This window comes from Solanum verrucosum, unplaced genomic scaffold, assembly GCF_900185275.1.
Source record: "Solanum verrucosum unplaced genomic scaffold, falcon-dt-bn FXZP01000253.1, whole genome shotgun sequence".
NCBI classification, from domain to species: domain Eukaryota; kingdom Viridiplantae; phylum Streptophyta; class Magnoliopsida; order Solanales; family Solanaceae; genus Solanum; species Solanum verrucosum.
The window spans coordinates 987,840-1,012,765 of record NW_026019984.1 but is presented as its reverse complement, the minus strand read 5'-3'; the positions used below and the strand labels follow the sequence as shown (position 1 = coordinate 1,012,765).

Below are 24,926 nucleotides of genomic sequence, written 5' to 3'. Positions count from 1 at the left end.
GTTCGGTTTTCGGTTTAACCAATAAGAAAATGCTTTCAAAATAAATATATGACTTGTCCAACAATTTAACGCGAAATAAAAAGAGAAAAATCTAATTACTCATTGAGTGCAAAAATTCTTCTTAGTGTAGTAAAAGTATAGCAAATACTCACAATTCACAACCCTAGTCATTGCCTAATCCTTGCCGCCGTCGTTGCAAACCCTAGACAGCGTCATTCTTAGTTCTTTAGGTTTTTGACGTTGCAAACCTAAAGACTAAAGTAATACTAAAACCTAAAGGGTAAATGCAGAGAGCAAGTCAATTAAGTAATGTTAATTGTGTAGGGTCCTTAAAGTTATATTCTAATATAGTGATTATACTAATATTGTTTGTTCGATATTTATGTATGACTAAAAATTAAAATAGTAAATTATTATATTCTTAATGGGTTATCGGTTAACCCAATAACCCAATATTAAAAAACCAATATCAAACCGATAACTCAATAAAAAAAATTTATAAAACCATTAAATAACCATTAACCCAATAACCGATAACACTTTTTTTAGTTCGTTTTATTGATCGATTCGATTTTTGCACACCCTAGACGACGGTCATGTTGTATTTTTTTATAAGAGAAAAGATCTAGAAATAGATCTAGAAATATATATATATATTGAGTCAAAAATAAATATATTAATTAAATAGCAGCCATTACCTAGGAACTAAAGAGTACTGGTAATAGCATATATATCTCTCTATGGTCAAAAAATTTCCCTCTCTTACTTCTTCTTTTTTTCAAGGTTTTTTTTTTTGGGGGGGGGGGGGGGGGGGGAGAGAGAAATATTGTTAGTGAAGAAATTAATGGATTGTACAAAATTTATTAGTATTGGACTAAATTAGAATTCACGTGTTATAGAGTTTATTTCCGAAAATAACGCTTCTAACAGAAAAATCATTTCCAAAAAATTGGTTTCGACCCTTCTAATTAAAAGTAATTTCGAACCATTCTACCGTAATTCAGATTGATTAATTAATCAATCCAATTGCTAATCCATCTATTAGTCCTAATAATATCAAAAGCCGTGCAACCATGCAAGTCCTTGCATTAAATAGCCAAAGAAAGTCTAATTTTGCTTATACAAAATTTGGAAAGATTTTTATACGTAGATATAATCGTGGTATTCGGGTCGGCTTGTGTGCACCTCGACTAAATTCTACGGAATATATGTCACTTCCCACGAGTAACACATATCAGATAACTTTTTCCACCAAAGTTAAAACAATTATAAAGAAATTGCTTAGTGTTTTGCCTATATTAGAATTAAAACCTGAGATATCATGATGCTCAATCAACCCACTTCATTAAAGAATTTCCTTTTTACAAAAGTAAAAGAACAAGTCATACTATTATTCATTGTTTAACTTATCCCAATTCAGTTCATTTCTCCCTATATATATTCATCCATTTAGACACTTCTCTTCACCCATCAACACTTTCTTACACATATAACCTTTTCAATCATTACAAAAATAGCCACAATGTCCAATCTAGCCTTTCTTTCACTAATTTTCACCATTTTCATCTACACTTATAACGCCATTTCTCTATGTAACGGCCCTTGTAAAACTTGGGACGATTGCGATGGTCAATTAATTTGCATAAACGGAAAATGTAATGATGATCCCAACGGTGGAACCAAAATTTGCCAAAGTAGCCCTCCTTCCGTCCCTTCTCCAACTCCAACCAATACATGTCGTCCGTCTAGCACTGTTAATTGCAACGGTGTACACCCAATATACCGTTGCTCGCCACATGTCACCTCATCAATGCCCGCTCAAGTTACCTTCAACGACTTCAGTAAAGGTGGAGACTGTCACTCCCCGGGCCTACACCCTAGACATGGCTGACACCCGAAGACCATTGCTAGCCCCAAGCAAACCCTTGGCCTGGCTTACCTACCTCAGTGGAAGACAATATTCATACTTATAATGATCAATAATATTTAACTGAACTGAATAATAAAATAACTTAGAATGTTTAAAGGTTAAACATTCAACTTGGCCAAAAGTGGCAACCCAAGTCTTAACAATAAGAAATGATAATGAAAAGACTCAAAGGACTAACATCTGACTGTCTATGAAGCCTCTAAAACAACTGAGATGGATGTTGGGACAACCCCACAACATCCTAATGAACTAACTAGAAAGCAATGAAAATAGATTCTCCGGAATGCAAAGAAGCTCACCAACTGACTCTGAACTGCTCACTAGATCAACGGTGCGTTGGCATGCCGATCCTAGTTACATGTATCTGCATCATAAGACGATGTAGGCCAACTGGCATCAGTACATTGAATGTACGAGTATGCGAGTTGGAATGCTAAAACAACATAGGCTTGAAAGGGAACCTGCTGAAAGAAACACTTACCTTGGATCTTCTCAACTCATGAATACTTAACTGATCTCATTTCAATATAAACCAGTTTAAAACAAATGCAATATAAAGAAAAGTTGTTTAAAAACATGATGTCAACTATGTGTATGTATAAGGATATAACATAACTCTGAAATGTATGTAAAAATACAATAAACTGATGTATATAAAAATACAATAACTTCTGTGATGATACAGTGATATACCTCACGCTGCCAACGCATCCTATACCCAGCCAAAGGTATAGGACCTGAACTACTAAGTGGATCCACTAGTCTATTGTGAAAAGGGTTCATCTAAAAAGTATGACCCTTTTCTACCCATGGTGGCTACATGGTTTTATGGAGACGTGAGTTATCTGAACTCATGCTCACCCCCAATTCAGTGCTTAATACTACTCCCAAAATATACTAGCTCTTATGTTTATTTTTAAAAAAAAAAACACTTCTTCTGTGATTTGAGATTAGTGCTCAAAAACTTATCTCAAAGGCTATCTTGGAAATCAAAGTTTTCCCTCTTGCTTCATTTAGAAAGCGATTACTCTTTTCTGAAAACTAGCCCGAAGGCTCTTTGGAAATCTCAGTTTCCGTTCTTATTTAAATGTGAAAACATTTTAAATCTCTTTGTGAATACTTAGTCCCCGTATACTTTTGAAGAAATGAACTTCAAACTTTACTCTTTACTAAACTTGATCTTTAAGTCTTAAAACAAAGTTAAAAGCATTTGCAAAAGACTCGAAGAACTTCCTAGACTTGGCTCTTGACTTTCCTTGAATTTGAATTTATGGATTCAAGGTTATGATTCATGTTTATGGATGATTTCTAGGTGTTTAGAAGTCATTTAGAGTAGTTAGAATCAATGGAATGTGTTAGGACACTTTAGAATAACATAAATAGGCTAAACGACGAAACACAGGTGAAAAACACCGATCCGGGCGCGTCCCTGGTGCACCGTACCAGGCCTCAATTTACTGGGGCTCATTTTGGGCGCACTGCCCCAGCCTCCTGGCGCTATGGGGGCGTGACGCGCCTGGCCCTCCCCAGGTGCGTCTGACGAGTTTTTCAACTCGTTTTCTGATCCTAAATCGTTTTAAATAGATTCATTTTCTCAATACTTTCTTAGATTCAGATACCCAACACATGTACACTAGAATCTAACTCGAAACAACTCTTAACATTGCTAAAACGTCTCAAGGAAACCCATCAATCACATGTAAGTTCAAGAAAGAAAACAATTCAAGAACACAACTCAAGAACATCAAATTCTAACTCTTTTAGGACGAAAATCGCTAAATTAAACATGCTTGGCGCATGGGTGAACTAACCCAACGCTATGTGATCTTGCATACCTTGTAGAGATCACCCCCGACGAAATCCACAAGCTAATCTTGACTTCCCCTTCTCCTTTCTCTTTTCTCCAAGCCCTAGCGTGAAATTCACTTTTCTAAAACGGACTAAAATTTGATTTGACCCATATTAAACTCCTAAAAATGAATTAAAATAATAGGGCAAGGAAAAGACTAAAATACCCCTTAAAAATCCGGATTGGATATTCTATATTTGAACAGCCCAACTTCCGAAGGGCATAACTTGCTCATACGAACTCGAAATCACTCAAACTTGGCGGCGTTGGAAAGATCATTCCAAGGGATTTCCAACCATATCTGGAATCACACCTAACTCATCCTGAGATAGGAATTATGGTTGTTTGAAGTTGACCAAAAATTCACTTTAACACCTTTACCAAATTTCCAGATTTTTAAATTCTTCCCAAAAATAACTATTTCCAGATTTTAAACTTCATTCTAGTTCTTTCTAGTTGCGAGATGTTACAGGGACGGGGGTGGTCCATCATCATGTGATGGGAAATATCATAACAATAATGAAAGAATAGTAGCATTGTCGATTGGATGGTTCCCGGGACGTTCGAGGTGTGGTAAAATGATATTAATTCGCTCTAATAATGAAAAGACCGTAACGGCTAAAGTGGTGGATGAATGTGATTCTACTATGGGTTGTGATGCAGAACATGCTTTTCAAAGTCCATGCAAAAATAACATAGTGGATGGTTCTATTACTGTGTGGAGAGCTTTAGGGTTGGATACAAATTTGGGTATTGTCCCTGTCACTTGGTCCATGGTTTAGGTCAACGTGGAGCGATCGTTACAGTTATGAATTCGATAGAATTCAGTAACTTTATATAGCTCAAATTATATACTTCTTGAATAAGCGTGTCATCTTACATGTAATAAGATGTGCATTAGCGTTCTTTAAAAATAATCAACTACGGTATAATTTCATACTAATAATATTCTTCTTTCATCTCAATTTATGTTGTGATGTTTGACTCTCTTTTTTTTTAATATCATGGCATCACCCCTTTAAATTTGTGAAACTACTTCCTCCGGTTGAATACAAATTATGAATTTGATAAAATTCCGTAACTTTATAGCATATATTATACTAGACATCGGAGCCTGTGCTAGCACGGGCCCAATATGTATCATTTTTTGTTCCAATTTATGTGACAAAGACAAAATTAAAGAGTTAATCAAACTTTAATATTAATTTAAAGTAGTTTAAATTTTCAATTATTGTTAACTATGGTAAAAAAAAATTATGTCTTTTAACATTCTAAATTGGTAATTATTGTTGTATGATTTGTAATATCTTTTACGCAAATTTGAAATAATAAAGGTTATTTCTTCTTTCTCAATTTATGTGGTACTAATAAAATTTGGAGATTCAATCAAATTTTTTTGTCTTTAAAATATTCTATTGTTAATTACTGTAAATTATTGTACTTTCTAAGTAATTTTCAAATAATATATATTATTTCATTTGTCAAATTTATGTGTCACCGATAAAATTTGAAGAGTTAATCAGATCTTTTACATATTTTTATATCTTTTGAATATTTAAGTAAATAATTATCGTGATTTATAATATTTTATACAATTATTTAAAAAAAATGAAATAACAAACAAAACGAATTCATCATAGGAAATTACCAAAGCATCCTTGAATACATCAATAATGGATCCCACTTTTTGTTTAAAAAAATATGCATATTGGGAGGATATTTTTGTCCAAAGTGGAAATAGAATAAGTATAATTTATTAAAGTCTTTTAAAATTTTAAATTGTTAATTCTTATTGTATGATTTGTAATACTTTTACGCCATTTTCAAATAATAGAGGTCATTTCTTCATTCTCAATTTATGTAGTACTAAAAAAAAATTGAGATTCAATCAATTTTTTTTTGTCTTTGAAATATTTCTAGCTGTTAATTACTGTAATTTACAGTACTTTCTAAGAAATTTTCAAATAATATATATTATTTCATTTGTCCCAATTTATGTGTCACCGGTAAAATTTGAAGAGTCAATCAGATCTTTTATATATTTTTATATCTTTTAAATATTTAAGTAATTAATTATCGTGATTCATAATATTTTATAGAATTATTTAGTATAGTAAAATAAATTAAAAGAAACAAACAAAACGAATTCATCATAGGAAATTACCAAAGCATCCTTCAATACATCAATAATGGGTCCAACTTTTTGTTTTTAAGAAATTGCACATTCGAAGGATATTTTTGTCCAAAGTGGAAATATTGTGTAAAAAATGTGTATTTATTGTGATTTTGAATGTTTTGTGGGGTAATAGGACACACGCAAAGTTAAGGTGTCTTTTTGAAAATCTGGGAGAACTTCAAGTATCACTTAATGTTTTTTCTCAAAATCTAATTTACTTTCATAAACTATGTGTCAGATCAAAATTTAACAAATTCAAAAGGAATGAGTAATAAACAGCTCATACAATGACATATTTATTATTTAACTAAATAATAAATATGTAACTAAAAATCTTGTTAGCTTTTGGTTGAAAGCTAACAAGACATATTTATTATTTAACTAAATAATAAATATATAACTAAAAATCTTGTTAGCTTTTGGTTGAAAGCTAACAAGATAGTTACAATGATAGTTGCATTGTGGCTTATTATATTAAAACTTTATAGCATATATTATATACTTATTGAATAAGCATGTCATCTTACATGTAATAAGATGTACATTGGAGTCACTTAAAAATAATAAATTACGATATAATTCCTAACTTATAGTAATGTTTATGTGGTGATGTTTGACTCTTTTTTTTAATATCATGTCACGATTTTATTACCCCTTGGAATTTGCAAAATTACTTCCTCTAATTTTTAACATAAGGAAGTCATCATAAAATAAGAAGTTTATAATTAAATTAGTATTTTTTTTTAAATATAGAAATGTGATATTTTAAGGGGACAATTTTATAAAAATGAAAATATAATATAATAAGTCATATAAATTAGAAGGGTAGAGTACTAATTAATTATGAGTATATAATATATTGGGGTTGCAAGAATTATGTTAATCACTTAATTGTTATTCTGTTTTAAATCGTTATCAAAATGGGTAAGTGTTTCCTATGGGAAATATTTGTAACTTAATTATCCATCATAAAATCATCGATAAATACGTGATAAATATATATCCATCATATTCTATCATTAATTTTTCTATTGTGATTGTTTCGACCATTAAAATAGTCGATATTTTAAGATGGTGAAAGTAATCCTCCTTACTTATTCCTAGATTCTTTTTTTATCCCTTTGTTTATTCACTTATTTATGTAATAGACTTTTTTTTTAATCTTTTTATAGTTTGGTGAAAAATATCTAGAAATATATTTATCCATTATTGAGTCAAAAATGAATATATTAATTACTTAGTAGCCACTGCCTAGGGGTGTGCATTCGGTTTTTTGGTTTGGTTTTACACTATTCGGTTTGGATTTTCGGTTTTTGGTTTTGTAAAAGTGTAACCCAATCCGATCCAAAATAAATTTGGTTTGGTTTGGTTTTTCTCTATTCGGTTTGGCTTTTTTCGGTTTGGTTATTCGGTTATGTCAATAATTAATAACATATATAACCAAAGTAATAATATTTAATCCCTTAAATATACTTTCTAATATAAATCATAAGTAAAACTTAAAACACAATACTTATAAGTATACCTATTGTAGATGTAATTCAAACATAAAAGGGAGAAGACACAAGTACCCCCTAGACTATGACCGAAATCCCAGAGACACACCTTAACTAAATTAAGGTCCTATTACCCCCTTGAACTCATTTTTTTTGTAATTTTGTACACCTTTTGACTTATGTGGCACACCACGCGACTCCACGCAGTATATATATATATATATAAAATTTGGTTTTTTCGGTTTTTCGGTTTTTATCTTTTAAAATCCAAAACCAAACCAAAAAACCAAACAAAGTAATTTATTAATCCAAAACCAATCCGAAAAACCAAAAAACCAATCCAAATAAAATTTCGGTTTGGTTTGGTTTGGTTATTCGGTTTAATCCGAATAATGCACACCCCTACCACTGCCTAGGAAAAGAGTACCACTCTCTGTGGTCTACTTTTATCCCTTATTACTAGGGATGTGCACTACGGATCAAACCGAATAATCAAATCAAATCAAACCGAATTTTTATTTGGATTGGTTTTTTGGTTTTTCGAATTGGTTTTGGATTAATAAATTACTTTGTTTGGTTTTTTAATTTGGTTTTGGATTTTAAAAAATAAAAATCAAAAAATCAAAAAAAAAAACGAATTATATGTATGTGTGTGTGTATATATATATATAAATGTTTAGGTTTAGAATTAAGTTGGAGTTAACCACTTTTGTCCCTTTTTTGGTTATTACCTTTCATCATGATTACGTTTATATTTTATATTTGAACATCTATAATATGTATAATTATAAGTATTGTGTTTTAAGTTTTACTTATGATTTATATTATAAAGTATATTTAAGAGAATCAATATTATTACTTTGGTTATGTTATTAATTATTGACATAACCGAATAACCAAATTGAAAAAAGGCGAATCGAATAAAGGAAAACCAAACCAAATCAAATTTATTTTGGATCGAATTGGGTTACACTTTTACAAACCAAAAACCGAAAAATCCAAACCGAATAATGAAAAAACAAATCGAAAAACCGAATGCACACCCCTACTTATTACTCTCCTTTTACTTCTTGATTTCCCTAATGTTAATTATTTGAAAAATTAATTAATCAATTAATACAGAATATTTCCATCTAGTTCTTCTTCTTTTTTTCTGATTAAATAGTATAACATGACATGCAACTATTTTTAAAAAACTTGTTCAAGGTTTGGGAAGAAGAAATAAAAAGGAAGAATAATATTATTTGTGAATTAATTAATCGATTATACAAAAGCTATGAGTACTAAGGACTTGCTCACTATATTTAGGGAAAAGAACCCTTATACCTCAAAAAAATAAAATATTTACCCTTAAATGCTTCATTACTTTCATACCCTCTTTTTATTTGAAAATGACATATAATTCACTCGCCGACGTCAGATTGATGTCCGTGCCCACCCTTTTTTTCTCTCTGATACAATCTTAGTATATTACAGTATATGAATATACTTTGATCGCATCAAAGAGTAACTGAGCAGTGTCTTCATTGAAGGATTATTTCTTCCTCCTATCAAAATATAATATACTTTGATGGTATTAATGAATAACTGGACAGTGTTTTCATTGAGGTTTGCTTCAATCCTTCGATGAGATTACTCAATCATCCATGATACAATTACGATATATCTACATATTGTCGTGGTATTATTGAGGTATGTTTCAATTCTTCAATACTATAATTTAAAACAGTATTAAAAAAAAGACATAACTTAGATACAATTTTTTTAAAATTTGTAAAAAGAGGGAAAAAAGACTTATATTTTTCTACTAGTTTAGAGTTTAATAAATAAGATTGTAACTTTAATAATTTTCTTTTAATTGTTTCTTATTTGTTTCTTAAAAAAGAGTTAAATCCTATATGATACCGATAACTATAAGGTATCAATATATAGATGGAGCATCACAGAGGATTAAACTCAATTTATATGATATCAATATACCAACGGAGTATCACAAAGAATATATTTTCTACTAATTTAGAGTTTAATAAATAAGATTGTGACTTTAATAATTTTCTCTTAATTGTTTCTTATTTATTTCTTAAATAAAGGGTACAATCCTATACGATACTGATAGGGTTCAATATATCGACATAGTATCACAAAGGATTAAACTCAGTCATATATGATACGGATATGGTATTCAATATACCGACAGAGTATCACAAAGGATTCATTCATAGTAGTGATGTTGACGCCATGGTGACATCATAGAAAGAAGAAAGTGGGGTAAGTGGGTAAATAGTTTGGGTCATGGGTCCATTAAGGATAAATAGTTTTGGTTGGATCCAATTTGGATAAATAGTTACAAAATTTGGCCCATTTTATGTAGTTTTCCCCTATATTCATGGTATAATGACTAGCTCATAGTCATTAGCTTTGTATGGATGCATTTTAGTGAATGGTCTTTTTTTCTTCTTTCCCATTTGGTGTTTGATATTTTTATTGATATTCAATATTTTTATTGGAATTCGATAAAACTTGAATTCGCGTGTGTTGCATGAAAATAACGCTTCCAATTAAAAAAATGATTTCCAAAAGATTAAATTTGATCCCTCTGATTAAGGATAATTCTGAATTATCCTACCACAATTTACGTTAATTAATTAATCAACTTGCTAGTCCATCTATTAGTCCTAATATCAGAAGCCGTGCATTCAAGTCTTAGCTTTGAATATCCAGAAAAAGTCTAATTTTACTAACTTATTGGCTATCGCTATGAAAATTGTGCATAGGGTAGCCAAATTAAGCTCATAAAAATAAGACTTGTCCTACCCTATTTAAAATTTGGAATAATCATGGCTTTCTGGTCAGCTTGCACACATATCTCGTAACTTTTTTCATCAAAACTAGAACAAATGAAAAGAAATTACTTAATGTTTTGTCTTTGCTAGAATTTGAACCAGAAACCTCATGGTGCTCGATCAGCTCAATTCATATCCAACTTTTTTCAGAAGAAAAAAAAAAGAACAAGTAAAACTTGAGTCGAACTATAAACCATTGTTTAATCTTATCTCGAACCAGAGACCTCATGGTGCTCGATCAACCCACTTCATATCCGTCCATTTGTCATGTTCGCAACTCTACTAGCCAAAAATTACATCTCACAATATCTTTTCTCCCTATATATATTCATCCATTTGGACAGTTTTCTTCACCCATCAACACTTTCTTACACATATAACCTTTTCAATCATTACAAAAATAGCCACAATGTCCAATCTAGCCTTTCTTTCACTCATTTTCGCCATTTTCATCTCTACTTCTAACGCCATTTCCCAATGTAACGGCCCTTGTAAAACTTGGGACGATTGTGATGGTCAATTAATTTGCATAAACGGAAAATGTAACGATGATCCTAACGTTGGAACCAAAATTTGCAAAAGTAGCCCTCCTTCCGTCCCATCTCCAACTCCAACCAATACATGTCGTCCATCTGGCACAATCAATTGCAACGGTGTACACCCAATATATCGTTGCTCGCCACCTGTCACCTCCTCAACACCCGCTCAACTTACCTTCAACGACTTCAGTAGAGGCGGAGACGGGGGTGGTCCATCATCATGTGATGGGCAATATCATGACAACAACGAAAGAATAGTGGCATTGTCCACTGGATGGTTCGCAGGACGTTCAAGGTGTGGTAAAATGATACTAATTCGCGCTAATAATGGAAAGACTGTAACAGCTAAAGTGGTGGATGAATGCGATTCTACTATGGGTTGTGATGAGGAACATGCTTTTCAAAGTCCATGCAAAAATAACATAGTGGATGGTTCCATTGCTGTGTGGAGAGCTTTAGGGTTGGATACAAATTTGGGTATTGTTCCTGTCACTTGGTCCATGGTTTAGGTCAAAATGGAGCGATTGTTACAGTTATGGATTCGATAGAATTCAGTATCTTTATATAGCTCAAATTATATACTTCTCGAATAAGTGTGTCATCTTACATGTAATAATTAAGATGTGCATTAGAGTTCTTTAAAAATAATCAACCATGATATAATTTCTGACTAATAGTAATGTTTATGTGGTGATGTTTGACTCTTTTTTTTAAAATATCATGTCATGATTTTATTACCCCTTGGAATTTGCAAAATTACTTCCTCTAGTTTTTAACATAAGGAAGTCATCATATCCGCAACTTGATTTGAGGTGAAAAGACTCTTGTCTTTGACCATCTATTAATACGGCTTTACTTTGTTTTCAAGTTATTTGATTTGTCGCAAAGTTTATAAAAGAAATAAATATATTCAAAATTTGTATGATAAATCAAGTCATAGATATTTGAATAGCTATAGATTATTTTATTAAAAATAAAATAAAAAGTTTAAAATTAAATTAGTTTTTATTTTTTTAAATATAGAAATGTGATATTTTAACGGGGCAACTTTCTAAAAAGGAAAATATAATATAATATGTCATATAAATTAGAAGGGTGGAGTACCAATTAATTATGAATATATAATATATAGGGGTTGCAAGAATTATGGTAATCACTTAATTGTTATTCTGTTTTAAATCGTTATCAAAATGGGTTACTATGGGAAATATTTGTAACTTAATTATCCATCATAAAATCATCGATAAATACATGATAAATATATATCCATCATATTCTATCATAAATCTTTCTATTGCGATTGTTTCGACCTTTAAAATGATCGATATTTTAAGATGGTGAAATTAATTCTCCTTACTTATTTCTAGATTATTTTTTTATCCCTTTGTTTATTCACTTATTTATGTAATAGACTTGTCTTTTTATCATTTGGTGAAAAAAATCTAGAAATATATTTATCCATTATTGAGTCAAAAATGAATATATTAATTAATTAGTAGCCACTACCTAGGAAAAGAGTACTACTCTCTATGGTCTACTTTTATCCCTTATTACTCTCCTTTTACTTCTTGATTTCTCTAATGTTAATTACTTGAAAAATTAATTAATCAATTAATACAAAATATTTCCATCTAGTTCTTTTTTTTCTGATTAAACAGTATAACATGACATGCAACTATTTTTTAAAAACTTTTTCAAGGTTTGGGAAGAAGAAAAAAAAGGAAGAAAAATATTATTTGTGAATTAGATAATCGATTATACAAAAGTTATTAGTACTAAGGACTTGCTCACTATATTTAGGGAAAAGAGCCCTTATACCTCAAAAAAAAAAAAAAATTACCCTTAAATGTCTCATTACTTTCATACCCTTTTTATTTTAAAATGACATATAATTCACGTGCCGACGTCATGTTGATGTCAGTGCCCACCCTTTTTTTCTCTCTGATACCATCTTAGTATATTACAGTATATGAATATACTTTGATGGTATCAAAGAGTAATTGAGCAGTGTCTTCATTGAAGGATTGTTTCTTCCTCCTTGATACTATCAAAATATAATATACTTTGATGGTATTAATGAATAATCGGAGAGTGTTTTCATTGTGGTTTGCTTCAGTCCTTCGATGAGATTACTTAATCATCCATGATACCATTGCGGTATATCTACATATTGTCGTGGTATCATTGAGGTATGTTTCAATTCTTCAATATTTTAATCTAAAACAGTTTTAAAAGAGTCATAACTTAGATATGATTTTTTTTAAATTTGCACAGAAAGAATTGTTTCTTATTTATTTCTTAAAAAAAGAGTTCAATCCTATATGATACCAATAGGGTATCAATATACCTATGGATATCACAGAGGATAAAGCTCAGTCTTATATGATATAGATATGATATCAATATACCGACAGAATACCACAAAAAATATATTTTCTATTAATTTAAAGTTAAATAAATAAGAGTGTGACTTTGATAATTTTCTATTAATTGTTTCTTATTTATATCTTAAAAAAAGAGTCAAATCCTATATGATACCAATACGGTATCAATATACCGATGGAGTATTCGAAGGATTAAGCTCAGTCCTATATGATACCGATATGGTATCAATATATTGACCGATTATCACATAGAATTTATTCATAGTAGTGATATTGACGGCATGCACGAAATAAAAAAGGAGAAAGTGGGATAAGTGGGTAAATAGTTTGGATCATGGATTCATTAAGAATAAATAGTTTCATAATTGAGTCAATTTTGTGTAGTTTTCCCTTGTATTTATGGTATAATATAATGACTAGCTCGTAGCCATTAGCTTTTTATGGATGCATTTTAGTGAATAGTCTCTTTTTTCTTTCCATTAGGTGTTTGATATTTTTATTGAGATTCGATAAAACTTGAATTCGCGTGTGTTGCATGAAAATTACGCTTTCAATAAAAAAACATTTCTAAAAAATTAAATTAAACCCCTCTAACTAAGGATGACTCTAAATCATCCTACCACAACTTAGGTTAATTAATTAATCAACTTGCTAGTCCATCTATTAGCCCTAATGTCAGAAGCCGTGCATCCATGCAAGTCTTTGCTTTGAATATCCAGAAAAAGTCTAATTGTGCATAGGGTAGCCAAATTAAGTTCAAACAAAATTTGAAAGGATTATGAGTATGTATATATATATATATATATATATATATATTACTAGAGCAGTATGAAAAGAAATTACTTAATATTTTGTCTTTGTTGGAATTTGAACCAGAAGTCTCATGGTGCTCGATCAGCCCACTTCATATCCGACTTTTTTTTAGAAAAAAAAAAAAGAACAAGTAAAACTTGAATCGAACTATAATAATACATTGTTTAATCTATCTTGATTTAGTTCATTTCAACATAAGTAATGTTTGAACGAATTAATAACGTGTTTAGATTCAGGTCAATTCGTCCATTTGTCATGTTCACAACTCTACCAGCCGAAAATTAAGACTCACAATATCTTTTTTCCCTATATATATTCATCCATTTGGAAACTTTCCTTCACCCATCAACACTTTCTTACACATATAACCTTTTCAATCATTACAAAAATAGCCACAATGTCCCATTTAGCCTTTCTTTCACTAATTTTCACCATTTTCATCTCTACTTCTAACGCCATTTCTCAATGTAACGGCCCTTGTAAAACCTTGGACGATTGTGATGGTCAATTAATTTGCATAAATGGAAAATGTAACGATGATCCTAACGTTGGAACCAAAATTTGCAAAAATAACCCTCCTTCTGTCCCTTTTCCTCCTCCTCCTCCTCCTCCAACAACAACCAATACATGTCGTCCGTTTGGCACAGTCAATTGCAACGGTAGACACCCAATATACCGTTGTTCGCCACCTGTCACCTCCTTAACACCCGCTCAACTTACCCTCAACGAGTTCGATATTGGTAAATCATGTGATGGGAAATATCATAACAATAATGAAAGAATAGTGGCATTGTCCACCGGATGGTTTGCAGGACGTTCGAGGTGTGGTAAAATGATACTAATTCGTGCTAATAATGGAAAGACTGTTACAGCTAAAGTGGTGGATGAATGTGATTCTACTATGGGTTGTGATGCGGAACATGCTTTTCAAAGTCCATGTAAAAATAACATAGTGGATGGTTCCATTGCGGTGTGGAGAGCTTTAGGGTTGGATACAAATTTGGATAATGTTACTGTCACTTGGTCCATGGTCTAGGTAAGGGCCAAGCGATCGTTATAGATTTGATAGAATTCAATAACTTTATAACTTAAATTATATACTTACTGAATAAACATGTCATCTTACATGTAATAAGATGTACATTGGAGTTCCTTAAAAATAATGAACTAGGATATAATTCCTAACTAATAATTAGTGTTCTTCTTTCGTCTCAATTTATGTGTAATTGTTAATTACTATTAAATTAACAATTAATTGTTTCCTACTTTGTTAGTAACTTTGGATGTGAATTTTATTTGAACGAACTTCTATATTCAAAAGAAAATTTCAGTGTATATAGATTATACACTTATTTTACCGTTGTTATACGATGAATATACAGGTTGACTATTTCAAATTGATACGTACGACATACTAGGTAGCTGAATTTTAGCAAATATTGAAGTACTATACTTTATTTTTGTGAAAAAAAGTTAGGTGGAATAATGTTGATACAGTTAATGGTGTGTAAAAATCGAACCGATTAATAAATCGAACAGAAAAAATGTTATTGGGTTATTGGGTAAACCGATAACTCAATAAGACGGTAAAAATTTACTATTTTACCCTTCCTAAATATTAAATATTAATAATTATATATATAACTAGACACTGTAACTATATCAAATTATTAGTACTCCACCCACTTCACACTAGGCCGCTTTACGAGTCTTTACTGATTACTAGTTCGCAATTGTAGTTATTTGATTTTAGTTTTAGTTTTAGTCTTGTTGAACTATTTGATTTTAGTTTTAGTTTGTAATTGTAGGTTGTAGCTTTTGCAAGTTTGTAAAGGTCTGTGATTTGATTAACATCAGAAATTACATACTATGTTTTGGCGATGATGTGTAATTATAGCTTTCGTACTATCTTTTCTCTTATTGATGCAATTTCTCATTGTCTTTCTAGTTTCACTATATCAAAGCATTTAGAGAAGTGAGAAGTCATATAATATTTTACGGATATTTTCTTATTGGGTAAATCGAAAACCGAATCAATAACGATCAAAAATCAGTAAGCCGAAAACCAAAAAAATATCTTATTGGTTTATTATTGGGTTAGCATATTTAAAAACCAATAAACTAAACCGATAATACATAAATCGAACCGATCGATGCACACCGTGGTAGAAACATGAGGGACCATTTAAATCCTAAGTCTAAATGTTGTACAAATATAATTGCTAAACATTTAATAAAAAGATGCTTTGTCTTTCTTTTTCTTTCGATAAGAGTTAAAATAAAAGGGAGAGGCGGCCGGGGGGGGGGGGGGGGGCGCACTCACTTAATTTGGCAAAATAATTTGAGTTGTATAAAAAAGAAAAAAAAGTTAAAGAAATATTTCCTTAAAAAAGAAATCATGAGTTGTATAAAAAAGAAAAAAGTTACAATGTTGGGGAGTGGGGGAGGGGGGGGGGGGGGGGGGGGTTTGTCCCTTGGATGACTTGAATAAATGGGAAAATAACAATTGGGCCTTGCACTCCAAACATAAAAGAGAGCTTTTTTTAAGGGAAAACTACATAAATGGGCCTTAAAATTCAAAATAATTACAAGTTTTAAAGTAATTTCTGAAAGAACCATTCTCTCATAAATAATTACAGTTCATACCCCCATTTATTAAGGCTGATAATTTTCGCTTAACTGCTACTAAAGTGGTATCATATATTGTATTGGTATCATTAAGGTTGATAATTTCACTCAACTGATATTAAATCAGTATATATATATATATATATATATATATATATATATATATATATTGTATTGATATCATCAAGGTTTTTTTTTTCAGAATTTAGTTATTAGTCTATGATACTATAAGAGTATCTATGTATATTGTTGCGGTATCATTAAGATTTCTTGTTCAGAAATTACTCATTAGTCAATGATACTATAAGAGTATATACTAATGAGTAATTTCTTAACAAGAGTCCTTAGTGATACCAATACAATATATATATATATATACTGATTTAGTATCAATTCAGCGAAATAATCAGCCTTAATGATACGTACCAGTACAGTATATATATACTGATTTAGTATCAATTCAGCGAAATGATCAGCCTTAATGATACCAATACAGTATATGATATTGATTTAGTATCAGTTAAGCGAAATTAGTAAGGGGGTATATTGTGTAATTATATAGTGGGTATGAATGTAAAGGAGTATATGTTTGTAATTATTTTGCTTTTATGGAGTATTTGCTTATTTTTCCTTTTTTTTAAGTGAGTCGTTTCAGGTAAGATATTGCTTAGAACCAACCAATCATGTGAGTTTTGTCCCTTGGACGACTTGAATAAGTGGGAGAATAACAATTGCACCTCCCTACACCCTTAACATAGAGGAAAGCTTTTTCTAAGTAAATTTGTTGCAAGACATTGTTTAGAACAAACGAGTCAAAGGAATTTTATCCTCTAACGACTCGAGTAAATGAGAAAAATAACAATTAGGCCCTACTCCACCAACATAACAATTAGATCCATTTTACGCATGCCATTCCCTCTTAAAGTTTGTTATGCTCAAATCATAAGAAATTTATTAAAATATATACAAAGATATGATTGATATTAGTAAACATTGTCTACAAGACTACAATTCTTACTTAATTATATCTGAGAATCATACATTAGGAGCCTTTGCAAGATAAAACTATGTCATAAAATATGGTGAAATTAAAACCTAGTAATAAATTCCATCAACTACTGGAGAAATGACATAATCTACAAGCTAAACTATAGCTACAACATTATGTTTTACTCTTCATTTTTTCTTCACCTTTCAATCAACAAAGTCATGAATCATGTGACCTCCAAACTGCTGCCTAAGCCGATGTTCGTGTAGTTGCAACTGTTGTTGTTGTTGAGCAGCCTCGGCGTTTTGCCTTAGCCCTAATGTCAATGACACAGCTCCGATATTACCTCCAATATCAAGTGCATTTCTTTGGTAAGGTACAAACCCCATCAACGATCCGTCCATGCTTGATGCAGCAGAGATATTATGACACTCTATCCTCGAACGTTTTTCTTCATTCCTCCACATATGATGATCACTACTACTCTCATCTAAACGTTCCGAGGGTCCTATTAATCCTTGACAATCTTCTTGCTTCTCTGGCATTACTACGCCACTCATGTTGAGTAGTACATTACTGAAATGTTGGCCACGACTTACATGGCTGGTTCGTTCTGTCACGAGCTTATTCACATCTGATTTTCTTGTTTGATCTCCTCCTTTAGTCTCCAACATATGAATCTCTTCAACCATCGGTTTCCATACACGTACACGTGCATTGATGAACCAATTCGAAACCTGTATAAAACATACAACAGATATTCGTGTGTGTAAACTCATGAATACAGAACCAATAAAATCGTCTTTTTTTTTTTCATTTTATAAAAACATAAATCTATACCTGGTTTCTAGTTAAGCCAGTTTGAGAAGCCAACATGTGTTTATCACTATCTGTAGGATACCTACATATCATGTAAAGTTCATTTAAAATAGAGTAACTAAACAAAGATGAAGTACTAAGTTAAAATGGAACAGAGAGGAAAATTTACGGGTGAAGGAAGTGATCGAAAAGCCAAGCTCTAAGAATAGCCACAGCGCGTTCTGGTAAGCCTCGTTGAGGTCTCCAGACATGTTGTTGTGATTCAAGAAACGCGACCCCAGCTCCACCTCCACTTTTCTGTTTATGTAACGACGTCTGGTCAACAAATTTCAACCTAGATGAATTTCCATCGGCTTTGTTACTCATACCAGATGCAGGGGATGGCAAGTCTTCACCCAACGCTTGCCTTATGTTTTTCAAGTGATCCGTGATGGCATTCCTCAGTGACTTAAAATGTTGCGAGACAGTTTTGAGTGCAAAGGAAATGTACGGGGTAGCTGCACTAAGACCAGCCACGGTTTCAAAAGACGATACAACCATTTGCATTTGCTGATGATACTGTTTGTATTTTTTACAAATCTGACAAAACAGAACAATACATTTCAGTCAGTAACAAACGTTGTCCTGTAAGTACAAGCTCGATAAGTGAAACAAATAGTAGAAAACAACTACATCTTTTTCAGAAACATGATCAATCCCAAACGCGGAGATAAAAAATTAGTATCTGTCGGTATAACACAGTAGAATGTTGCTGTCCAACCTCAAAAGTAAAGTTCTTTAAATGATGAGATTCTTAACTTTAATAAAGTTACTTAACACAAACATCATTTGATTGATAATTAATCATTCTTTACAAGAAACTGTATTCTTTCTTTTAAATGCACGATGGGGAACATCGAGAAGAAGCAAGACATGGTGTTCAAAAACATCGACTATGTCCTACAAACAAACAAAAAAGCAAGTAACAGACGCTTTTACAATGTACCTTTCCAGATGGAAACAAGCTGCAAATTTGTTATATAAACAGTAAGCCAAGGCAGATGAGAAACGTTATCGTTTATATAACTTTTAATAGAGAAATCACAAGAGAATCAGTAGCTAAAAGATAACCTTAAGCAACGGAAATTCAATAATCAACACCAAATTCAGTCAAGTAGAGAAACTAATCGCGGATTTTTCATTTTCAAAAGCTAGTGTATATATACATATTCCGTATCACATTGTGTATATCCGGGGGGATATTCATACTGGAAACTACACAAGGATCATTATCAACTATCTAAACGTCAAGCATATCATCGTCAAATGATCCAAGAAGAACTACACAACATTTTACAGAATATGTTTTTTTACAGTAAAAAATTTCATTCTTTTGGTTTGTTAGATATGTTTTACAATATAATTTCGAACAGAAAAATACAAAATCATATCGAACATTACACTAGGGAAACTACATTTGAGGGAGAAAAAAAAAGATGCTTCTACCAATTACATGGAGAAAAGGACACTTTTTTGTGAGTATTATTAAAACCATATTATATAAAGTAGATATAGAAACAAATTTCATTCAAAATAAATATCCACAACAAAGATGGAGAATTAAAGAATTTGCAGCTGTGTATTTATTTATATCTAGAATTATTATTTTTTAACAAAACATGGATTTCTAGTTTACAACAAGATAAAAAGAAGAAAAAAGGAGTACTCTTGAACTATGTTGCTTAAACTCATTAAAAATGGCGACGGATGCGTATCGATTCTTCAAATGTAGTGAATTTTTGAAGAATACGAAACGAGTGCAGGATTAGTTTTGGAAATTCCGAGCAACATAGCTCTTTGAGAAAATCTTAATCTTGTTTCGAAATTCATGTAGCTGTAAGACAGCTGGAAATTTCTAATAATTGGAAGACAAAATCATGTTTGTAAATTAAACTAAACAACATACACAGTGTAATCACACAAGTAAAGGTGAGGTGCGTATGCAACCTCACGGTTACCAAGGGAAGGAAAGGGGGCTGATTTCGATAGACCCTAGATTCAAGTGATCAAGCAGATTAAGCTAACTAAGCTAAACAACCACATATCTAGTGTAACCCCAAATGTAGGGGTATGGGGGGTACGCAGCCTTACCCTTGCCTAGGATATGCATAGAGGTATTTTCCGATAGACCTTCAGCTCAAGTGGTCAAGCAAATTTAGTCAAATAAAGCTAGAGGTAACAAATCATCATCTCTGGAAAAGGAAAATGCACGAATAAACAAACCTCTTCCTGCATAAATATTAGCTTCGCCTTCTTCTGGAGATACTCAGGACACACATTTGATTCATTCAAACCACTCGAATCTCCGCCACCACCACCACCACCAGATGAAGACTCAGCAGCAGCATTAACATCACAAGAAACCCTAAAACCATCACGAACTTTCTTCGAGAAATTTGAACATTTAACCACATTTGATGAACCTGCTGCTGCAAGCTCACAAAGTTCATCCAACAATTGTTGTGCTGGTCTTAGAAACTTTGAGCTTTTGAGTATCGTTGCATAGCCGGTGAAAGGACCAAGTGGCACCGCACTACGATGTGCAATTGCAAAATTTTCAGGTACTATCACATTGTTCCTCTTCTCCATTTGCAACGTATTCGTTCTTGGAACCGGTGAAAGAGATAGAGCCAAGCCTTGAACACTGGAATTATCAGATACATTGGTTCTAAAATTTGACCCCAATCCACAATTCTTATCATACAAATGGTGCGATTGATCCATATAATTCGAAACCATAAGTCCACTCTCATTCTCCATCCACGAACCAACACGTCTCGTATCAACACCTTGATTTCCAACAGTAGCAGATTTAACAACTTCTTGAAGAGTATCATGATAAAGTACAGAAGAGCTAAACTCAGCATTACTAGTAATAGCATCTGAAACTGACTGCTGCTGCATTTCATTATAACCACCACCATAAAAATACGGTTTCACATCAATCGTACTACTATTCAAATTCAACGATGCAGATAACACACCTCCTTCTACTCCTCCAACTCCAACAAACATTGGACTCAAATTATTACTAGTCTCAATTCCACCAGATCCACTCGAATTAAAATTTGTTACATTATTCCATCCACAGCTAGAATGTTGCAATCCACCAGTACTACTACTCGTTGTCGATGAAAAGTTAATCATTTCAGACGACGATAGTACTACTGATGGATCATATGATATATTTCCATACTGATATGGCTGATGAATTATTTCTAATTCTTCCGAATTAGTAATTCTCAGCCTCTCTCTCCGACTATGTTGCGCTACATGAAATTCAGATACTTGATCACTCATTTCCAATATATAGAGTAAACTGAATAAATTATTACAAAATGTTCGATACAACTGCCTGCATGGTATTATAACAAAATCAAAATTTTCAAATGAACATAACCAAAAAAAAAACATAAAATAGCACAAAAACAAACCCATGTGGGATTGTATAGTAAACATTTAATATGAAGTTGATATTTCTCACTGTTGAGACCGAAAAAAAAAAGTACAAAAAAAGAAAAAAAAATTGGGACATTAATAGAAGTAGACACAAATTTATGTCCCAACAAAAATTAACTGTTAAATTTTCCAAACATAGACAAAAATGTCTCCTAAAAATTAATTACTAACTTTATAGGCCAAAGCAACAATATTTATAGCATACAAGATTTTTACATTACTAAAACTTTCACCAAAACCCTAATTTTCATAAGGAACAAATTCACTAACTTGACCGATTATTATAGATTCTACATTTTGTAAAGACTTACCTATTATTTTAACTAACAAGGTATATAACTTAAACTCGTAAAAAAAAAATATGAATATAGGGAAAAGGAAATTAAAATGGACAGGTGACATAAGTTTAATGAATGTGTTTAAACATTTTTGTACATATAGAAATGAAGCAAATAGTTGAAAAGTTTAGTACAAAGTTTTTTTAAAAAAAGTTTATAAATAAAACTTAGTAATTTGGAAGGAAAACAATAAGTTGATCGATTAATTAATTAATTAACCAAGTAATGATAAAATAAAAAATATAAGAAAGTTGTAGATAGATCTTGATATATATATATAGAGAGAGAGAGAGAGAAAATTTAAGAAAGTAATTAAGGAGAGGATATTACGTACGCCGGTGAAGATTCCGATGAGGTTTCCGGCGAGAATATGTATGTATATATATATATATATATAGATATATTTTATTATATATATAACTATGAGAAAAGAGATAGTTAGGATGTATAGTAAAATTGAAAAGAAGGGGAGGAGGTAGTATTAGTAGTAGGACAATGATTGTCAAGTGGGGAGAAGGACGTGGGGGTGCGGGGGGGTGGGGGTTATTTAAAGTGATAATTGCTAAGAATTTTCTTTTTTTTTTAGATTTAAACAAAAGTTGGACAGAGTCGATTGATACAAAGTTTAAGAAAGTAAAAATAAAAATTTCAATATTAGAGATTTGCTTATTTTATGATTTTAAATATATTATGTAAAAGTAAAATTAAAGGATGATTAAAAAGAAACAAAAGTAAAAACATTAAAATACAAACAATTGAAATAAAATGTAGTAATTTCAAACACTTCATTTTAATATATGCGTTTAAATTTTGTGATCTTAAATTAAAAATACGAAGAATATATAGGTATTATTTAATTTTGTAGTATAAAATGTATATTGTGGAAAATTACTACTATTAATTTAAAGCACATTTTTCATATTTAAAAAATTTCATTCTAAAATTCAAAAAACTCATAAATTAAAATGATGACTAAATTTAGCTTTATTTGGGATTTTAACGTCCCTTGGTCGTTAGATTTGACGGCGAGTATTGTCACCGTCAATAATCTTATTGAAAGGAAATGGATTGATTTGAACTGAACTTGAGGCTATTGAACTTTTAACATTTTCCAAAATTTGAATATCGAAAAAATTAACTAAATACATAATTTATTTTATCATTTTTTTACCTTTTGAAAAAATTAGAAAAATTCTTATTCTCTCCTATTTTGGATACATCACATAAACATACGAAATATATCATGACATTCAGTAATATATCTGAAATCGAGATGCGATATACATCGCGAAAAAGTCAGCATTTCTTGGAATACTGACTATAATGCTACCAAGAATATATATATATATATATGGTTTAACTCTCGAAAAAATAAAAAGTTTTATATAAATTGAGACAACAAAAATATATTTCAATAGCCATAGTTTTTCTAAAGAAGTACTTCGAAATGGAGAATAATTATTTGAGATTATGATGAGATAAATTTAGAAAAATATGGATCGATATTTAATTGTTTTATTAGGGGGTATGAGGTGCTTTTTCGTATTAATCTATAACTAGTAAATTGTTCGCGCTTCACGCAATAGTATAAACTTGTGGTTTAATCTTTATCTAATACCTCAATATTATAAAAAATCTAAAAGTATATATTGCTCTTTATTTTTTGTTCGAAAAAATAATACAAACATAGAAGTCTATCTTTGATTTTGAAAACTAAACAAAATCTACGATTAAATTTTAAACAATGTGAATTACGATAACACAATAAGAAGAAAGCTGAAAACAAAAATTCAGATAACACATTTGTAGTTAACTTTTTGGTATATATAGTTCAATAGAAAAAACTTTATATTTAAAATTCGTGGTGAACTTTAAATAACAGACTACTTACAAATAATTAAAATAGCAAAAAATCTTAAGCACTTCAACTAATATATATAAAATTGGGGAAGCAACATAAAATTTGTTACTCATCACATGAAGAGAGAAGCCCAAAATAGTTCCTCATCTTTGATTTAAGATTCAAAGTCATTATTGAGTTTTCACATGAAGCACTAATAGTTCCTCATATTTGCAATATTGGTGCACTTTTGGTCCTCCTCTAAATTTTTGTCTATTTTATAACATTAATTTTGTTCATAATTTTATGTAAGGAATATCCTATCGTCTTTTTTTATATCTAGTCGAAAAAATAACTCTATGTGAGAAAATGTAAGAAGAAGAACACATTGTTCTGTTCAGGATAAATATTGTTGCAGCTAAACTAAGAACACTTTAACATATGACATTGCAAGAGAAAGAAAAAAATTGTACTATTGCACGTGAAAATCGTCGTGATAAACCTCTCGACTTTACCTGCAATACGATTTCTACTAAACAAAACAAGGTGTTTTTCTTCTCACAATCTCTCACATGAAGTTATTATTTCTATTAAATATATAAAATGACGATTAAACATTTCATACATAAAGTACAAATAAAATCAATGTTTAAAAATAGGCAAAATTTTGAAGGAGGACCAAAAGTACACCAATATTGCAAACATGATGGGCTATTAATGCTCCATGTGAAAACTCAAAAATAACTTTGAATCTTAACCCAAAGATGAAGGACTATTTTGGGCTT

The 24,926-nt window shown here is 31.1% G+C and overlaps 4 protein-coding genes across 4 annotated transcripts; 3 read left to right on the top strand and 1 right to left on the bottom strand.

Annotated features, from left to right (window-relative positions):
* Positions 1 to 1,522: 1,522 nt before the first annotated feature.
* On the top strand, positions 1,523 to 4,561 carry LOC125817976 (kiwellin-like). Its single transcript, XM_049497478.1, has 2 exons — positions 1,523 to 1,856; positions 4,236 to 4,561. The coding sequence occupies exons 1-2, from the start codon at positions 1,523 to 1,525 to the stop codon at positions 4,559 to 4,561; spliced, it is 660 nt and encodes a 219-aa protein (XP_049353435.1).
* A 6,104-nt stretch (positions 4,562 to 10,665) lies between these two features.
* On the top strand, positions 10,666 to 11,342 carry LOC125817977 (kiwellin-like). The gene has a single exon (XM_049497479.1). It carries the CDS (start codon positions 10,704 to 10,706, stop codon positions 11,340 to 11,342), a length of 639 nt encoding a protein of 212 aa, XP_049353436.1. The 5' UTR covers positions 10,666 to 10,703.
* A 3,082-nt stretch (positions 11,343 to 14,424) lies between these two features.
* On the top strand, positions 14,425 to 15,066 carry LOC125817984 (kiwellin-like). The gene has a single exon (XM_049497485.1). It carries the CDS (start codon positions 14,428 to 14,430, stop codon positions 15,064 to 15,066), a length of 639 nt encoding a protein of 212 aa, XP_049353442.1. The 5' UTR covers positions 14,425 to 14,427.
* Positions 15,067 to 17,608: 2,542 nt separating this feature from the next.
* Positions 17,609 to 21,804, bottom strand: LOC125817956 (BEL1-like homeodomain protein 9). Its single transcript, XM_049497460.1, has 4 exons — positions 20,728 to 21,804; positions 18,635 to 19,044; positions 18,487 to 18,547; positions 17,609 to 18,383 (listed from the first exon to the last, which is right to left on the bottom strand). The coding sequence occupies exons 1-4, from the start codon at positions 21,802 to 21,804 to the stop codon at positions 17,853 to 17,855; spliced, it is 2,079 nt and encodes a 692-aa protein (XP_049353417.1). The 3' UTR covers positions 17,609 to 17,852.
* Positions 21,805 to 24,926: the final 3,122 nt, after the last annotated feature.

Coding starts and splice junctions, on each gene's coding strand:
- LOC125817976 (XM_049497478.1), top strand. CDS start 1,523: ATGTCCAATCTAGCCTTTCTTTCACTAATTTTCACCATTTTCATCTAC. Junction 1,857..4,235: donor CTTCAGTAAAGGTGGAGACT/GTCACTCCCCGG, acceptor AGTTCTTTCTAG/TTGCGAGATGTTACAGGGAC.
- LOC125817977 (XM_049497479.1), top strand. CDS start 10,704: ATGTCCAATCTAGCCTTTCTTTCACTCATTTTCGCCATTTTCATCTCT.
- LOC125817984 (XM_049497485.1), top strand. CDS start 14,428: ATGTCCCATTTAGCCTTTCTTTCACTAATTTTCACCATTTTCATCTCT.
- LOC125817956 (XM_049497460.1), bottom strand. CDS start 21,804: ATGAGTGATCAAGTATCTGAATTTCATGTAGCGCAACATAGTCGGAGA. Junction 19,045..20,727: donor TAATATTTATGCAGGAAGAG/GTTTGTTTATTC, acceptor CTGTTTTGTCAG/ATTTGTAAAAAATACAAACA. Junction 18,548..18,634: donor TTCGATCACTTCCTTCACCC/GTAAATTTTCCT, acceptor CATGATATGTAG/GTATCCTACAGATAGTGATA.